General features: G+C 39.1%; 1 protein-coding gene across 1 annotated transcript in view; it reads right to left on the bottom strand.

Moving 5' to 3' along the window:
• EPB41L4A (erythrocyte membrane protein band 4.1 like 4A) overlaps positions 1-18,291 on the bottom strand; it is a 131,740-nt gene that overhangs the window by 68,926 nt on the left and 44,523 nt on the right. The window contains exons 2-4 of the mRNA XM_031609903.2: positions 17,459-17,563; positions 8,359-8,410; positions 7,156-7,234 (exon numbers count right to left, since the gene is read on the bottom strand). Coding sequence (XP_031465763.2) covers positions 7,156-7,234; positions 8,359-8,410; positions 17,459-17,563 — 236 coding nt within the window. The remainder of the gene's footprint in view (positions 1-7,155; positions 7,235-8,358; positions 8,411-17,458; positions 17,564-18,291) is intronic.

The following is an 18,291-nucleotide window of genomic DNA, read 5'->3' as shown; positions in this document are numbered from 1 at the left end:
TTCAAAAATTCTCTTGTAAATACTTGAGCCAAAGATCATGGCACTGGATGGATTTATCATATCCCCTACCATGCACCAGCCTCTGGTAAAATTGAACAATACAACGGTTGTTAAAAACCATGTTGAAAGCAATGGGTGGCAGAACATTTAAGCACAGGGAGAAGCATTTGGCAGAAACCACCTGGCTGGTCAACACTCGAGGATCAATCAATTGCGATGGTCCTGCCAGTTCCCTACAAACTGCCAAAGGAGATAAGGTCTCAGCAGTACATGTAAAGAACATGATGGGAAAAGCAGTTTGGGTCTTTCCAGCTTCTGGGAAGGGCAAGCCTCTCCGTGGAACTGTTTTTGCTCAGGGACCTGGGCCCACTTGGTGGGTGATGCAGAAAAATGGGGATGTTCAATGTCAAAGGGAATTTGATGTTGGGGGAGTGCAGTCAGTAATTCCATGTATATATATTTATGTGTGTGCGCGTGTGTTTAATGCTTACTAATTATTGCTTTTAGTTTGTATATATTAAGCATGATATAGTGATGTAGAATAAAGGGTGGAAGATAAGAAAATCAACAGTTTACAGGCTGGTTCTGCCCAGTTCTGTGGCTGGTGGGGCAGAGGGATCCACAGATCCACGCCTCCAGAAAAGGGAAACAGGGGACCCCAAAATAATTAAAAACAGCAGCAACGATCTGAGGAGAAACAAACTAATTTGCTAAATATGGAAACGGAACGCAAGATAACACACTATAATACAATATAATACAGTATAATTAGAATTTGAGCTACTAAATCAAATAAAATGAGAGAAAGAGCATCTGAGAACTGAAGGCCTCCCCACAACGCTGAGGTGAGATGGGCAGTCGGGGCGAGCAGCAGCGAGGGGAGACTGATGATCAAAAAGAGGGATGTCAGATGACCTACCAAGGCCTAGCAATGTGTTCCCTCTGAGCAGAAATGATAACAGAACAGCGAACAGTCACCTGGGGAATGCAGTAGTTCTTCTCTTCCAGACAGGTGCCCGGATCTGGAGCATTAACTGTTTAACTCCCAGTGCACTACACGATGTTGTGATGTGGAATGCCGATAATCAAAAATCATAAAACCATGGCAGGGACTCCTTTCTTTGCAATAGGGATTACAGGGCTGAAACGTGACTTTCAAAATTATGATCTGCTTCTACACTTGAGGAAGCACATCAAAGTGAAGCCACTTCACATTCCAAATCAACAGCAGGACTGAGAAGTGAAGGCAGTACCAAAGCTTTTTAACAATATTTTAAACTGTTGGTATTTAAGTAGATAGAGTAATTTTAGTTTCTGCCATTACTTAATGCAAACCAAACACCTTGCACACTGCTTCTTCAGCCATGTATGTGCCTATTTTGTACACATCAACCCAGTCATCAGAGAATCATAGAACTGTTGGAAAAGATCTTAAAGATCATTGAATCCAACCACAATATAACCATACTACTCTAATAACCCTCTGCGAAATCACATCCCTGAGCACCACATCCAAACAGGTTTTAAACACATCCAGGAATGGTGACTCAACCACCTCCCTGGGGACCCTATTCCAGTGCTTAACAACCCTTTCTGTGAAGAAGTTTTTCCTGATATCCAACCTAAACCTCCCCTGGTGCAACTTGAGGCCATTTCCCCTCACCCTGTCACCTGTCACCAGTGAGAAGAGACCAACCCTGCTCTCGTTGTAAGCACCTTTCAGATTCTGAAAGAAAGTAATAAGGTCCCCCCTCAGCCTCCTTTTCCCCAGACTATCATAAGTCATCTTAACAGAAGTATCTGCATTTGCCAAGCCAAATACAAATACTGCTATACATTCTCCTGTTATTCAAATGCTGGATTTACACGGAAACCATATGAAAAAAAAAAAAAAGAGGAAAAGCACTGAAGAAGAAAACACGTCAACATATTCTTTTAAACACCATTAGTGTTTTGTCTGTTTTTACCTCAGTAGCTTTACAGAGAGTGTGACATCATCTTAAATGAGTATCTTGCAGCAAATTCATACAAAAGCAATGCTGAAAATCTAACTTCTCAAGTAAAAAACAGTCATCCCTACCTGCATCCGGCTTCCTCACTGAATTATCTACATTTAGCTAAAGTGCAACAAATTTACTTTGTATTAGCATAGGTTACTTATGAAAGCCCTTAGGAATCCTCTGTAAGTTCAAAGAGCAGCTATCTCCTTATTTCAGGGAAGTTTGCAGTCTGGAGATCATGTGATAGTGATTCACAAGTCATTTACGATCCAATCAAAAGTACTGGACTTCATCAGCCCAGCTGAATTTCCATGCAGGGATACTAGTTTCTTTCCAGCTAATTATCCCCCACAGCTTGTGCTGTGCCACGCATTACAGTAGGAATGTTCACTAATGAAAAGAACAGTGAATAGTCACCACCTCTAAGGCCCTCAGTTCTGCACAGTTTTTGGAAATATCAGTAGACAACAAAAGTGATTCCTCACTCAGTGATTCCTCTCTAAGGAATACCTCAGCACTTCCTACAGCTAAGGCTCAGCAGTCCCATCTAGACAAATTATCACTCCATGACTGACAATGATGGCTAGGAGGACGACAATGACTGGGAGCACGTAACGTCCTTTTAACATTAAATGTATTTCTCATCTGCACTCATCTTTCTGTTAGCACTTCTGCAGCTCTACAGTACAAAACAGATGCTACTGATGTCTTTTATATAAATATCTATAGTCCTGTGTTTTCATCATAAGGAAGAATTAAAGAAGAAGAAAAAAAAAAAAAAAAGAAAGAAAAAAAGAAAAAGCAATCAGAGTCAAGAAATGTTATTGCTTGTCTGATTTAGATCAAGTGAATTCCCACTCAATTCCTACTGAAGCTACTAAACTCCTCACAGAACCAAGCCTTCTGTCCAAACTTGTTGCTAAACTTGACTCGAGTTTGTCTTATATGCATAATCATGCCGAAGCACTAGTTCTTTCCAGCAAACTCATCCAGGAAATGTTAATAGGAATCACCTCTGCATTAGCTTTTGCCTACAAGCCAGAATTAGGTTTTGCTGGGAAGTAATTACAAATTTGACAGTTTTTTATTATTTGCAAATAGTAATCATGTAATGTCACAGATCATTACCATCTAGTAACTACAGACTCCACTCTCATATCCATTAAAATAGCAGACGTGCACTCCAAAGAAACACGGTTAGCACATCACTGGAATTACACACTGAGGCAGAAAATTACTATCACCAAAAAAAAAAAAAAAAAAAAAAGTCTTTAATCCCTCCTAAGTAAACAGTGTGCTTTTATTCTATTTTTTTTTCCTGAAAAGGCATGCCTTCTTTCCAATATTTAGAAATCTAAGGAGATAAATATTCTGAAATTTTGATGGTATTTGGCTGTTTTTCAGAATATTTTGTTGAAGAGTACAAACACAAATGTCCTACTTTCTTAAATCCTCTCTCTATGCCTTCTCAGGCGCGATTTTCATGACCAAACACTGCAGACACGAATGGAAGCTTGTCAGTTACACCAAAACATTTCTTGACTGGATTTGCACATCCGATTAGCAATGCAAATCACTGACTAATATTATGACAAGGAAAACAAAAACAGTTTTTGAAAATTTATCCTGTCAATTTACAGTCAGAAATCCAGACACACTTCAAGTAACAACTGTAACAGATTCTGTGTCTCCAGGGCCATCTTTCTTCCCCTGCAAGAAGGGTTGAAAGTGGGGAAAAGCACAGAAAAATGACACCAAACTTTCAAGGTAGGGGAGATTCACACTGCAGCCAGCTCTTCCTGTTTGAGCTGTGAAGTATCTGTTTTTACCAAACTAGTATCAGTTCTGTTGTATGGGAGAATTCTGTTCCTATAGTTGCATTGTGGAAAAAAAAAAAAAATCTCATCCTGATACAAGAAAATAATTTAGTCCACGCTGCAAGAACTGCCACCTTTGATTAAGAAAAAGTAAAACCCATGTATTCTAATGAGTTCTCCTGTGTCATATGATGCGACCAACTCAATGACTTAGCCTTGTGGCTGACCTGAACGAGGAGGTAGAGAAGCTAAGGCGGGTAAAGGAATGTGAGAGGGAGATTGGTGCTACCAGTTCTTATCAGCCCTGAGATCTTGGCAGCTAGCTGAGGGTCCACATGGAGCACATCACCCCCTGCTGCCTTGCAAACAGGTAACAGAGAAGAACCAGCAGGCAGACAGTGTTCCTGCTACAGTGAACCTACTGTTCTCTCCTCACCCCTAACATCAGCAATGAAGAAATAAGGGGCACGGAGCAGTGTCAAAAGGCCCCTGCTCAGCGATGCAGGTGCACCCTCCCAAAGATTTCCCTGCCTCCCCAGCTGCCCCTGCAGAACAGCTTCAGTGCTCTGCAGGGACAGCTGGACAATGGTGGTGATGATAGTTCTCCCTAGTTGGTGGTTACCAAAGTCTAACCAGACCTCACTTAGCATTAAAACATCATCAGCATAGAAAAAACAACAGGTCGTTGTCATTGCTGACTCTCTGCTGAAAGGAGCAGAAGAACCAATATGTAGATCAGACCCTCTATACAGGAGGGTCCCTCCTTGGAACCCGAGTTAAAGACATAAGGAAGAAACTCCCTTCCCTAGTTTGGCCCTCAGATTACTATCCCCTATTGCTGTTTCAGGTAGGCAGCAACGATATCGGAAGAACTTTGCTAAAGGCCATGAAAAAGGACTTCAGAGACTTGGGGAGATAGGTCAAGAGTTCAGGAACACAAATTGTGTTCTCTTCTATCCATCCAGTTATAGGGAATGATGAAGGACTAAATACGATGGACCAACGGATTAATACCTGAGCCTGGTATGCCTGGTAGGGGTTTGAGGTTTTTGACCTATGCTCTGTTTGCACAAGATCAGGCCTGCTGGAGTAGCTTCTCCCACCAGTGGAAAGGGGTCTTAAGACTGGAGGTGGGAAGGTTCATTGATGGAGCTTTAAACTAGGTATGGAGGAGGGTGGGGGTGTAACTGGGGTCACTAAAACGGAGCCCCTGTGTAACGACCTGGTGCTTGAAGGAGAGGGATGTGCTAATAAGATCCCACAGTCTTGTGTCTTGGTGAAGGAGAAGGACGACTCGCCCTTTTATAGGAAGAACTTGAGGGTTGGTGTGATGTTGGTGGCTGTGGAAACACCTGAGTATCATCATGAGGGTACTAGGACTACTGACACTCAAAAGAAGGCCCAGCTCAGGCACCTTTACACTAATGCACGCAGCACTGGTAATAAACAGGAGGAGCTGCAGGCCATTGTGCAGTCAGAAAGCTGTGATATAATCACCATCACGGAAACATGGTGGAATGATTCAGCTGGAGTGCTGTGATGGATGGCTACCAACTTTTCAAAAGAGATAGGCAAGGCAGGAAAGGTGGTGGTGTAGCCCTCTTTTCAAGAAAGAATGTGAATGTATAGAAAAATAATGATGGTGATGACAGAGTTGAGAGCCTGTTGGTCAGAACAAAAGCGAAGACCAATAACACTGATATTACCATGGGAATCTGCTACAGGCCATGCAACCAGGATGAAGAGGTAAACAAGACACTTTATAGACAGTTGGGTGAGGTCTCAAGGTCTCTCCCCTTGGTTCCTACAGGGGACTTCAACTTCCCAGACATCTGCTGGGTTTGTAATACAGCCGATAGGGAACAATCCTGGAGGTTTGTAGAGTGTGTGGGAGATAACTTCCTGACACAGCTGGTGAAGGAGTCAATGAGGGGAAGCAAAATCCTGGACCTGCTCTTTGTTAATAAAGAAGGTCTTGTGGGGGAGTGGAGTGGAAAGCTGCCTGACAGAAAGGGACCTTGGTGCACTGATGGACAGTTGGCTGAATATGAGCCAGCAGTGTGCCCAGGTGGCAAAGAAGGCCACTGGCATCCTGGCTTGTATCAGGAATGGTGTGGTGACCAGGACTAAGGAAATCATCCTGCATCTGTACTCGGCACCAGTAAGGCCTCACCTTGAGGACTGTGTTCAGTTTTGGGCACCTCAGTACAGAAAGGACATTGAGGTGCTGGAGCAGGTCTGAAGAAGGGCAGCAAGGCTTGTGAAGGGCTTGGAGAATATGTCCTATGAGGAGAGACGGAAGGAACTGGGGCTTCAGTCTGGGGAAAAGAAGGCTGAGAGAAGACCTTATTGCTCTCTTCCAATACCTGAAAGGTGATTGTAGCAAGAGCAGGGCTGGTCTCTTCTCACTGGTGACAGGTGACAGGACAAGGGGAAGTAGCCTCAAGTTGCACCAGGGGAGGTTTAGGTTGGATATCAGGAAAAACTTCTTTCACAGAAAGGGTTGTTAAGCACTGGAATAGGCTCCCCGGGGAGGTGGTTGAGTCATCATCCATCCCTGGATGTGTTTAAAACCTGTTTGGATGTGGTGCTCAGGGACATGATTTAGCAGAGGGTTGTTAGAGTTAGAGTTGGACTCAATGATCTTTAAGGTCTTTTCCAACCTGAACAATTCTATGATTCTATGCACCTAGGACATAAAAAGAAATATTAATCCAAGTCAGCACACTAATTTTGTCCACCTAACTAAATCATTTTTGAACCTGAGACTAGTTTTCTAAGACCTTTCACAAAAAAGACAAACAGAAAATCCTGCATGAGAATTCAGGCAAATGTGTGTCTGCATGTATGCATTACTGCATCATATTTTGTAGAGGCGAAGCTTAGCTAAAAGAATCAAAAGCATGCATCTCTTCAGGTTCCTTCACATATTTTATAAAAACTGAGAGAGATCTCCTTGAAAACTAATTCTGGAATTTAAACTATAAGAATACAGAAGAATATTCCCTGTATTTGTATTCAGATATCCAACTAAACTCTAAACTTCACTACAGCACAATGCACATACAGATTTGTCAATACATTATTTATTTATTTTTAAAGCACACGAGGCCCTTCTGTTTTTTGATGTACCAAAGAGCAGATTTTCATCCTCATCTTTCAAACAGCTGCCCATACTGACCACTGTGAGGCTAGTATAGAAAGAGACTTACGACATATTCAAGGAAAGATGTTCTAATGATTACACAAAAAGCAACCCTGTCAGACTGCAGTATGCATCTGAACACATTGCAACCCTGAAAAAACAACAAAGCCATATTTTCATCTGAATACTCTACCTTGTTATTTCTTCTTTAAGTTTACATGGGTCCTCTGCATAGAATTTAATGCCAAAATACAGAGTGTATGGTGGTCCAGCTGCAGGAAAAAGAAATGGGTGTAAAAATTGGTTGTTATGAATTTACAGTTATTGTGAATTGTTAGTAGTTGATGACAAAATGGCTGTTAATCAGTTTATCTTTGTATTTCACAAAACTTAAAGCCACAAAAAAACACTTAGCTACCTTTAGAAAACTACACCCATTACCCATGAGGGGAAAAAAAAAAGTTTAAGTATTTTTATTATTATTTTTCCAGTCTACTGTTTATTTATTCTTATACTGTCTGCCTATGCATAATTTGAAAATTTAAGTTTAGACTTATTTGCTAACTCACTATTTCTCCAAGACTTTCTTACTGCTCAAATTTGATATTCAGATACTTTTTTGTACATGAAGACGGTTTGAAAAATGTTAATTCTGCATGAAATGTGATTTCATGACATAAGTAATATTACTACGTATCACTTCTATACTTTCAAACATCATATGGAGGCATCTAAATTATGTGCTACTTCAGTTGGCATACATTTGGAAAAGATTTTCCAATTCACGTTTGAAAATGTTACTCTTCAGAAAGACAGTTATCTCAGCACTGACACTCTTACAGCCACATTTATTCTCCACTTTCCACTATGCATGCTCCACTTTCACTTTTTTTTTTTTTAAATAAAGTCCTCCAATTTCTTGTTAAAATAAAAGTCTTATATTAATTAATTACAATACAATTGCCAGATCCTAAATATGGGCTTACTAAATAGTGGCAGCAGGGGTAGATACTATATTATCAGCAAGAGGCAGTTGTTTTCATTTTCAGAAGAAAAAAAATGGGGTTTTTTAAGGTATGGTATGGTAGAGGCATAGAGCTACTACAAAATTAACTATGCAAATGACAAATGGTACCATTTATTATATTCTACAGTAAAATTTATCACAAAGAAATCTTTGGACATCATTAGTTATACTAATTATTGTTAAATGACAGCATGCATAATTTATGTGTGGAATTTTGATGTAACTACAAACTGTAGTAATAAAATATCTCAAGAACTACCGATCTGTGAGTCTAGAATACAAATGTTGTATAGACTATATATTGCCTAGAATATTGCTTCTGTTACTTCAACTTCAGATAACTTCTTTAAGTTCAGATTAAATACATACTGTTTATCAATTCTTTATGCTCAGCAAGGGTCTTTGCAGGATCCAACCAGTACTGTAAGACAGATAATAATAAGGAAAATTAGTCACTCAGCACATAAAATTAATACAGAATTATTGCAATTCTACTTTTATTAATATATTGATATTTTTCCCTGGAAAAGCAGTGCAAGATGATTTATCTTCTCATCAGGATATAGAAACTCAGCCAAGATTGCAAGAATGTGAAAGTTTACAGAAGCTTACAGAATGCCTGTCTGACACACTTCAGCCTGTTAATGACAAATCTGTCATTAAAATGACCATCAGAGTCATTTCTGATAAAAGAAACACATCTGTCTGTACAAGCCTCATGCTACGCATCTTCTCTGCGGGGTAGCAGTCTTTCTGAAAGGAAATCTTACATTAAAAAGCACCACATCTCAGGCTCCTGACCAAGCTGGCTCTATGGAAATATCACACAGCATAATTTTGTTGTCTACCTTATCTACTGCAGCTAGTATGCTTACTCACAACTTTGCCATTTTCTTTGTACGGGATAAACCTAAGCAGAATAATTCTGAAATAACAGCAAAAGCAATGCATGTAAGATAAAACCTACATGGAAAGAAAGGAAATGCTATGTTTGATTTCTGAAAAACTAAGGATTGTAGCGGAAATGACAGTCGTAACAGCACTCCTGCAACTACTAAGAAAGTACTGTAACAATGTCGTAATCAATTTTTCTTCAAGTCCATAGGATGTGAAGATATAAGCTTGACTAGAAGCAAGGAAAAATTAGTTTTCATGTTTAGAAAAGGCTTCCAGTAGCAGGTGAAGGGGATCACTGGAAGGCTTACAGCAGCTGCATTGGAGACTATCAAGGTACGTTCAGCATGTCACAGAGGGATGAACTGTTATAAGGGTTCCTACACCATTTGAGCAACAGAAATGTAATTTCTCAGTGATTACTCTGACTCAACTTTATCAAAAATCCTTGCTGTAGCAGTATGGCAGAGTATCTGCAGGTTTCTTGTAGCTTTACATGGTGCCAGCATGATGAACATTCTGCTCTTGTAATGACCTATTTATTTCCTAGCTTGGCATTTCTATGATTCAGTTACTGGAAGAAAGTGCAGAAGACAAGACTATTCTTGTCATCACTTTTTTCTTTCCTCTTCCCTTACACAAATTTTCTGGACCAGCAAGGACTGGCATACTCTCTGAAATACCAGAAACAGAAAGGCTGCAGAATACAGCTATTAGAAAAGCAAATTACAGGAGATTTTATTTTTTTTTTACAAGCAACTCGTTACTGCACCCTGATCTAACAAGAGAATAAGAATTAAATGATTAAACAAAAACTTCTTTTTCTACACAGAGAACTCTTTGGACTATAGAATTTATCTTTAAAAAGGAGTAACACAAGGAGGACAAGGAAAAATGTTACAAAGGATTTGAGCCGAAAATTCTAAGCAACTAAGTGCACAAACTACTTCCACTAGCTGTTCGTCTATCTGTTACAAAAACAGCTGTATGCTTTGTTCTTGGCCTAATGGAAAAAATGTTGCCATTACAAATCCAGGTATGTTTCTAAAGAACCACCATAAACTAAAACCATAAAAACCATCACCCACTCATTAATCGAGCTGAATTTCAAAATAAAATGATTAGGGTGTTACTTCAAAAATGAGGGAGATCCTGCATTCAATTCTAATCCCTACACATTTGCTCAGCAGTCAACAGTGACAGTTTCACAAAGATTTGGCTTGAGAAGCAAACACTTCAAATGTTCAAAATTTTGAAGGGAAAAATACTCAATACATGTATTGACTACATCCACCAACTATTCCAACAGAATCCTTCTTAATCTCAAAAGAATGTGGGACAGAAAGAAAAACTTGTCACACTTGCTCAAATATCGTATTGAAAATACTTATCAGAAATTATCAAATACTTATCAGAAATTAAGCCAGCACAATAGGCTGATAAAGAGATTTCAAAGTCAGCAGATAGAAAAAAATACAAAAGAGGTCTGCAGTGCACATTCTGACCACAGAACAACCTCTTCCCAAAACTGTCATCACAGTATGAAAAATACATTGTAAAGCTAGCCTGCTTATCACTGACAACCTTACATTAAGTTGCAAGGCTAAAACTGTCCTGTTTCAAAATCAGATAAAAATATGACAGAGACTCCTTCATTAAAAGTATTCCATAAGTGAACCAAAACCAGATTCAAGATGCACTGTCTTACAGATATCTTTGTAGTTTAGCTTTACTTGCATAGATAGGTCATTTACGAAAAAAAAAAAACTGCATTTACAGATGATCTCTCAAGATTCCAAGTAAAGCACAGAACAGTTACAGATTTCTGGTTGTCCCCATAATCTGAACTCCATTGTCTCTTGTACCCATCTGGCACATTGGCTGTGGTAAGACAGAATTCAGCTACACAACTGATGTCTGTATGGACTGTATGGACATGAGCAGGAAATGCAGCCAATTCAAAGCTGCATCTTAATTAGATATCTTAATTCTCACCATGATGCACTTTACCTGCAACATGAATTATATTCTTTGTTATGGAATTCAGAGGGAATCCTCAAAATTCAGATGCAGAGGGAATCTGAAGAGCAGAGAGGAAACAAATCTGGTAGCTCATTTTGTCAATCACATCCTTTCCTTCCTCCAGACTAACTCAGCAGGAGGACTGCATCTTGACCCCTCATCACAATGAGATAGGTTGCTGCTACCCACGCTAGGGAAGCACAGAATCAGCTGGCTTCAGAAGCACAGAATCAGCAGCTTTTTAAGCAAAAAAAGCTCTTGTGAGGAAGCTATGGCCTTCTAGATCCATGTGCTGCATAGGTGAGGTTAAGCAGCTCAACTCAAATGAGCTTACTGCTAGAACAGAAAGCAGTGGGGAAGAGGGAAGAATCAAATCTGTCTTCTTGTATCTCTGGTAATGCCAGAAAGCCATACTTAGAATCGCTGCGTAGCTACCCATTATTTTAAAGGCTGCCAACATTTTCCTGAATGGTGGTGGGAAGATGCAGATTTCTAACTTTTCATTTCTAAGCCAAAGATGAATGGAATTTCAGGGGTAATGAAAAGGCATTTTCTAAGCCCATATTAGACAATAAGGATGAAAACATTTAAAAAACCAAAACCCCTATAACAGAGTACTTTACATATGCATGCATACATAATAATGTGTATTACATACACATTAAAGATCTGCATATACACACAAGAAGTGCTAGGCACAGTTTAAAGCTCATGTTTTGAAGTGCAAAGAGAAATGGATTAAAAAAAAAAAAACAACACACTTGCACAGAAGTTGACAACAAATTCCACATTTGTGAATGCCAAACTAGCTTCAATCTGAAGCCTTTTTTTGTTTTTTTTTTTTTTGTCTTTTTAGCAGATAGCTTACACTTTGCAGCAATTTACCACTGTATCTCTCCTGAACTGATAGGTTATCTGTTATCTGACTTACAAACAGCCCCCCAAGTACTGCAAATAGGTGGAGGCTCCAGCATTTACCCATCCAGTTGCAGGTAATGCATTCTGTGCACCTGAAAGGAGAATTCAATGTTTACCGAAAAAAAAAAAAAAAATTGGGAAAAAGTAATATTTTTAAATATTAAATTTCAAACCAATGAAACTACCCATTTACTAAATTGATGGCTACTAATTTACTAATTGTTATTTTCAAAAAACACTATCAATGTACCGCAAGAAATTATTATTTACTAAGATTGATGATAAATATACAATGATATCAAAGAAAAAAATACTTTGAATTTTAAGGTAGAAATGTTGCAAAAAAAAAAAGATGTATTTAAAAAAGCACAGTATATCTAAGAATACACGGTCTACACTGTCATTTGTACTTTCTACAGATCTGGCCTCCAAACAAAGATTCCAAACTGAGAAAAGGTCTGAAGAGTACTGTATCCATGCACAATGCAGTATTTCATAATTAGCCCTCTTTAAATGGGTGCAAACATTTTTTCATGAATCCAGAGTCTTTATTTCTTGAACCCTCTGCAGAGGGTTAAAGCCAGGTCAAATTCCACCAATATGCCTGGAACAAAATATTAACTAGGCTGAAATGTTTGCTGTGGTATCAATCAATGAAATGTCTGGTGGAGATAAATTTATCTACTTCAGACTAAATCCTGCACTGTCTTAATTAGTTTCTTAGCAAGCTGTACTTATGTCACACATGACAGTCATTTTGGTTCACATTTTAAACAAAAAACAAATCACAAAACCAGATCTTTTTCATTATAATCTGAAATGATCAAGATTGTTCCATAATTTAAGGCAACACTAGCAATCAGAATTATTTCATCATTTTTTTCTGCAAATGTTCTGTGCATGTAACCACAAGTTGGTAAACTGAAGACATCTGGGTAACCTCACTAATAAGTCTGAAAACCAAAAGTGCTCCCTTATGTAAAACAAAATTTGTAACTCGTTAGGCATTTCCTACATACAAAATACAAAGTGTGGAACACTTGTCTTTTTTATTAGAAACTGAAATGATACTGGCTATGCTTAGTATTAGATCAATACCAGTGCGAGTTCCACATTGATCCTGCTGCACTTTAAAAACTCTTTTAGCACAACTGCCTTCAGCTCAGCTAACCACCAGCTTTGTCTGGATTGTTTCAACCCACTATGCATCTTCTACAATTGTTACTTTCTAATCAGTATTATCAGTTTCCATTTTCTTTTAACTGCTATGCAGCCCCTATTTCCAAGCCCTAGTCTCCTCCTTTCTGTAAAATTCAGCGTACCAACTTTATGGCCGTATGTCAAATCCACACAAAACCACAGTGAGCTAGTCACAGTACACCTGCTTTGCTAAGCTCTTGAGATCAAAATATAGACCACATGATGTGTCAGTAACGTCCCACAAAGCAGGCATTTTCAATTGTAAAACCATGTTTTATTAAAATTGTGTGCTTTCTTCCTATCGTCTGTTCACTGTTATCCTTCCCAATCTGAAATAACAGCTTGGCAGCCAAAGCATACTGCAATTACTTTCTTTATTTTATTTATAATTATTTTATTAATCATGCAGGATGGATCTGGAAACCCCTCAGTTTGTGAGGTGGCACAGCAGGGATGAGTTTATGGCTGTGCTCAGCTTTGCCTCAGCTGGTCTGACTGCAGCACGCAGCTCACAGCAGAAAGGTCAGTTTCAGAGCTACAAATAAAATACATCTACAATAGACACCTACAACACTGGTACAAACATACAGCACTGCTATCTCATGTTGGAGCAGAAAGACAGGTTAGCATTACACCGCACTCAATTAATTGGGGCAAGGGAAATCAGCTCGGATATGATGCTGAATTAACACAGTGTTCCTGCTTTCTGTATTTGTATTTCTCTGCTTGAAGACATACGAGAATGTTAGTATCCTCTACACTGTGAATATAACAGCTCAGATTAGAGAATGAAAGAAAGGTATTTGCATTGCAGCTTTGGGTTAAGAGGCTTCAGTGCGGGAGTTCAGCCAGGGCTGGATGCTGGCAGTCTGATGAATGTCAGACCATAAATTGCAGCCAGCCTTCTAGAAGAAAACAAAATACTATCAACAGGCATTTAAAATGTTTGTGGACGCCTACTTTTCTGCATTAAGGTAAATATAAAATCTTTTTTTTCTGTGAAAGAAGCTCTGGAAGCATGACTTTTCCACATCCTTTTGTGATTTGACAAGGGAATGGTTTGGGGATTCAAACGTACCCTTTATTTCATCAAACACTGCTCAGCTTTTCCTGAGATATATGTAAAAATTGCCATTTCCATTCTCTTCTAAGTGCCTCAAGGAAATAGTGGCCTCCTGCCAAAGCAGTAATTGGCCCAACTACCTGCCCTGAGGCGCACTGGGAAATGCCACAAAGGCAGTAGCAGAAGAGGTTAGGAAATGCTACCAACAACCCACAGCATTAGCTCAACCCATCTGTTCGTTCTGACACAGTTTTACACGATTTAAAATAAATTACTGAATAATACATATTAAATAATTGTTACACGATAGTTCTTTCTTATTCAGAGCACAAGTAGATACAGCTTAGGCATTTCTTGGATAAAGTATTCCGGCAATTCCAAACATTCATGCATTTATTTTGCAAATTATATACCATCCTCTTAACATGAAAAGTTTAGGGGAGCCTAGAATGTCAATAAAGAGAAATGTGTGAACCCTAGCAACAGTGTCATCCAACTTATGCTATATCCACTGCTCATGACCCTTCTAGAGTCATCCAGTTCCATCAATCAGTTTTTTTGCCATCACCTATTTTCTCACTTGCTAATTAGTTTGTTAACTGTTCAGGGATAGTCATTTTTGTGTCATGCATTCTTACATTACACAGCACAGCAAAACCTTGTTCCCTCATTAGAGCCCCTGGTACTACTAACATAATTATGATACCACCCACCTAAGAAGTAGCTCACAAACACAGCACTTAAAAGACCACCTGGAAGTGCAGAAGTGTGCTAAAATAATGGGGAAAATGACCAAATAAGTAATTTCAAACCCTTAATAAAACAAATAAATATATGTTTTGTAACTGGGTTATGTTCTTTAAAATTCATAGCTTTGTTCACTCCAATTCATCCATCATTCAGTTAAATATTTAGTATCACAAAGAACAACAAGAACAACAACAAAACACAACTGAGATTTCACTAAAAATAACAAGCTAGCAACAACCATCATAAGGCATGTAAAACTGATTACATTTACTCATTTATGGACTTCCCAGACAAAAAACTCCAAGTTTTAATTACCCATATACAGACAATCAAGAGCAATAGGCACTCTTATAGGATTTGCCTTAACACAACCCAGTTGCAAAGCCTGCAGCACAACCTCAGCAAGTCACTAAGCTAGCACCTACGTGGTAGGCAGATACATTCCCTGCCAAGGATCACGGCTGCCATCTCCAATTGTGCATCCTGGAAGCTTCCTAGCTTTGTGTCAGAACAAAGCTAACGTGATCACCAGTCTCCCACACATCTAGGACTCCCCTGCAAAGAAAACTTGTGGGCAGAGGAGCACAGAGCTCTCAAATGTTGGTTCTGTTTTTGGCCCCTTGCTACAAGGAGATTGAGTTGCTCAAGCATGCTCAGAGAATAGCAATGAAGCTGGTGACAAGATTAGAAAAATAAAAGACATATAAGGAGTTACAGAGGGAGCTGGGGTTGTTTCTTCTGTTTCTACTTGTTCTCTCTCCTGGAGAAGAATAAACTGACCGGAGATCTCATCACTGTCTACCTGAACTACCTGAAAGGATCCTGCAGCTAAGAGAGTGTTGGTTTCTCTCCTCAGGTGACAAATGATAGGACAAGAAGAAATGGTCTCAAGTTGCACCATGGATGGGCTGGATTGGATATTAAGACTTTCTTCACGAACCCTATGGTCAAGCTCTGAAACGGGCTCCCAGGGATGTGGTGAAGTACTCATCACTGGAGGTATATGAGAGATGTATTAATGTGTTACTGAAGAATGATGGCACTTAGTAGGTCAGGTTGATGGCTGAACTTGAAGATCTTGGAAGGTCTTTTCTAACCTAGATGATTCTAGGATTCTATAATCCCTGGGGAAACCAAGAAGCATGCCAGTTTCCTGATGGGGAGCTGGCCAGAAAATCAGGACAAAGCTACTGTTGGGTTTATACTGTTACAGCATGTAAGATGTAAGAGAAAATGGCAAAAAAAAGGCTCTATTTTTATTTGAAGAAGCTGAGTTAAAGGGTTATGCCCTACAGCTCATGCACACTATTATAATACAAAATGCACTGATTTCACACAATCAAATTAGCTGTTCTATTAGCTAGACGCATCCTAAAATTAAATCTTTCACAGAAGAGATGTAATCTTCTCTGATTTTCATAATACTCTGAACAACATTAAATATACAGTATGCATGCCTCTGGAAATGATCCCAGGAATAGCCATTTCTATTTTATTTGTCTCTGCAAGAAAAAAACAAAGCACTTTAGAGAGCAAAAAAAAACTCTTTTTTTTTTTTTTTAAAAAAAAGCTATCTGCTCTATAACCATACCTTAATTTCCTCAGGAAATCAAAAACACCTACAGGTTCACAGCTCAGTCTGACTTTTTCCCACTGAATGAAATGTAGCTACAAGCTTATCAAGGAACTGAATTTACAAACATCTTGGCTGTGGCACAGAAATAAAGATTTATCAAGTACAGCTGCATTCAGTATTCCTTTCCTAATACTATACTGGCTTCAGTTTCTACATTTCTACTTCACCTGAAGTGAAGAAAATGGCAAATAATTTAGTCAGTTCAACAACTCTGCTGAAATGCTTTGCAAGCCATTTTTGGAGGTGATACCAGGTGGCACTGCCCCATGCCACAGCCTGCTTTGGCCAAAACACTCCAGATTAGTTTCAATTTTCTTGCCTACTGAGAATCATAATCTCCTGCTGAAAAAAGTTCTCCATGCCTGCTGGGTCTTTCTCAAGAGGAACTCCTTCCCCAGAGTACGGGCTTGAGGACACAGCCAACCCAAGGAGAGTCCCGAGGTCATGATCAATTTCTTAACTTCTGGGGCTCCACTGGCAAACACAAAGGACATGTTTGGATATTATACATCCATGGCAAAGGGCTACACTCCAAAACAGCTGCTCAGCAATAAGCCCAAGTGAATCAATCCATGACGTGCTTGGAGATCCTCCCTCCTAGGCACAACAGCCACAGCCAAAGCAAGAGCAAGCTGCTGATGATCCATCTCACAGAGAACTCAGAACCAGGGAAGCATCACCTTCTAAGCGCTCATTCAGCGCAAAGCACTGAAACAAAATATAATAATCCTACTTTCATATTGCAATTTATACTACTTATGCTTTCTTCCTTTTGTTTCCAATGTTCTCATGCAGAATTTAGCGTATGATTCTATTCATATTAATGGCCATTCCAGTGCAAATAAATAAAAAGAAATGACTACTGGAAAACTAAACCAGGAAACAAGCGAAAGTCAGTGAAAATACAATCTAAAGGTCTGTAGGCACACATCACAAACGGTAAATTTTACAAACGGAAAATCCCATTTGTCTTGTCTTTTACTCACCGTTTGATGATTTCGGTCACAGTAGCGCAGTCCAAAGTAATCTATCTCCACTAGGTTTAAGTGACGAAATACGTAGCCCAGGACAACCGACCCTTTCGTTGACTTCTGTGGGAAAGAATTTACACAGCCTTTTCACAAAGGTGCTCTGCTGTTGTCAGCTATGTGCAGTGGCATTCGTGCATTGTCAGCTTTTTCTAAAAACAGGAGGCAGTTCCCTGTGCCTCTCATCAAAATTTCAGGTATGCAGAACTATTTTGCTCTGGTACACATTTAAGCAAGCATTCTGTAAATATCTTCAGGTAGCGGCAGATGCACAGATAGAAAATATATAGTAAGCAACAACAAGAAAAACACTCAAGAGTACTCGCATCATATGATGTTCTTTTTTTCTTGCAAATTGCTTTACTCCGATCAAAATTCTAATCCCATGACATATGTCAGTTCTAAAATCATACACTTCCTTCAAATATGGGCCTGTCACACATAATTTGACAGTCAAGATCAGGAAGCTAAATTGTCCTTAAGACTTGCAGCCATGCATAATTAGCTATTCTGTTACTGCTGTTTGTAAAGCAGATTACATTGCATGTGTTTTCGTTTATATTGTTTTTGATAGAAGTAGGAGCAATCCTATACCCTGAATTGAAATAACACCACTGTTTTCTTGACTCGTAATTAACTGGAAGATCTATTCCAGCATTAGCAAACAGTGTTGGGGACAATACTACATACAGCATTCTACTGTTCATAATGAAATATAGTGAGTTCACCTCCACCTGAAAGCCTCTTACTTGTTGCTTTGCCTGGCAGCCAACACAACTAACAGGCTAGGA

The sequence above is a fragment of the Phasianus colchicus genome, chromosome Z, assembly GCF_987193195.1.
Source record: "Phasianus colchicus chromosome Z, bPhaCol1.hap1.1, whole genome shotgun sequence".
Lineage (NCBI taxonomy): Eukaryota > Metazoa > Chordata > Aves > Galliformes > Phasianidae > Phasianus > Phasianus colchicus.
The sequence above is the reverse complement of the archived record's forward strand: the minus strand, read 5'-3'. Positions and strand labels throughout refer to the sequence as shown.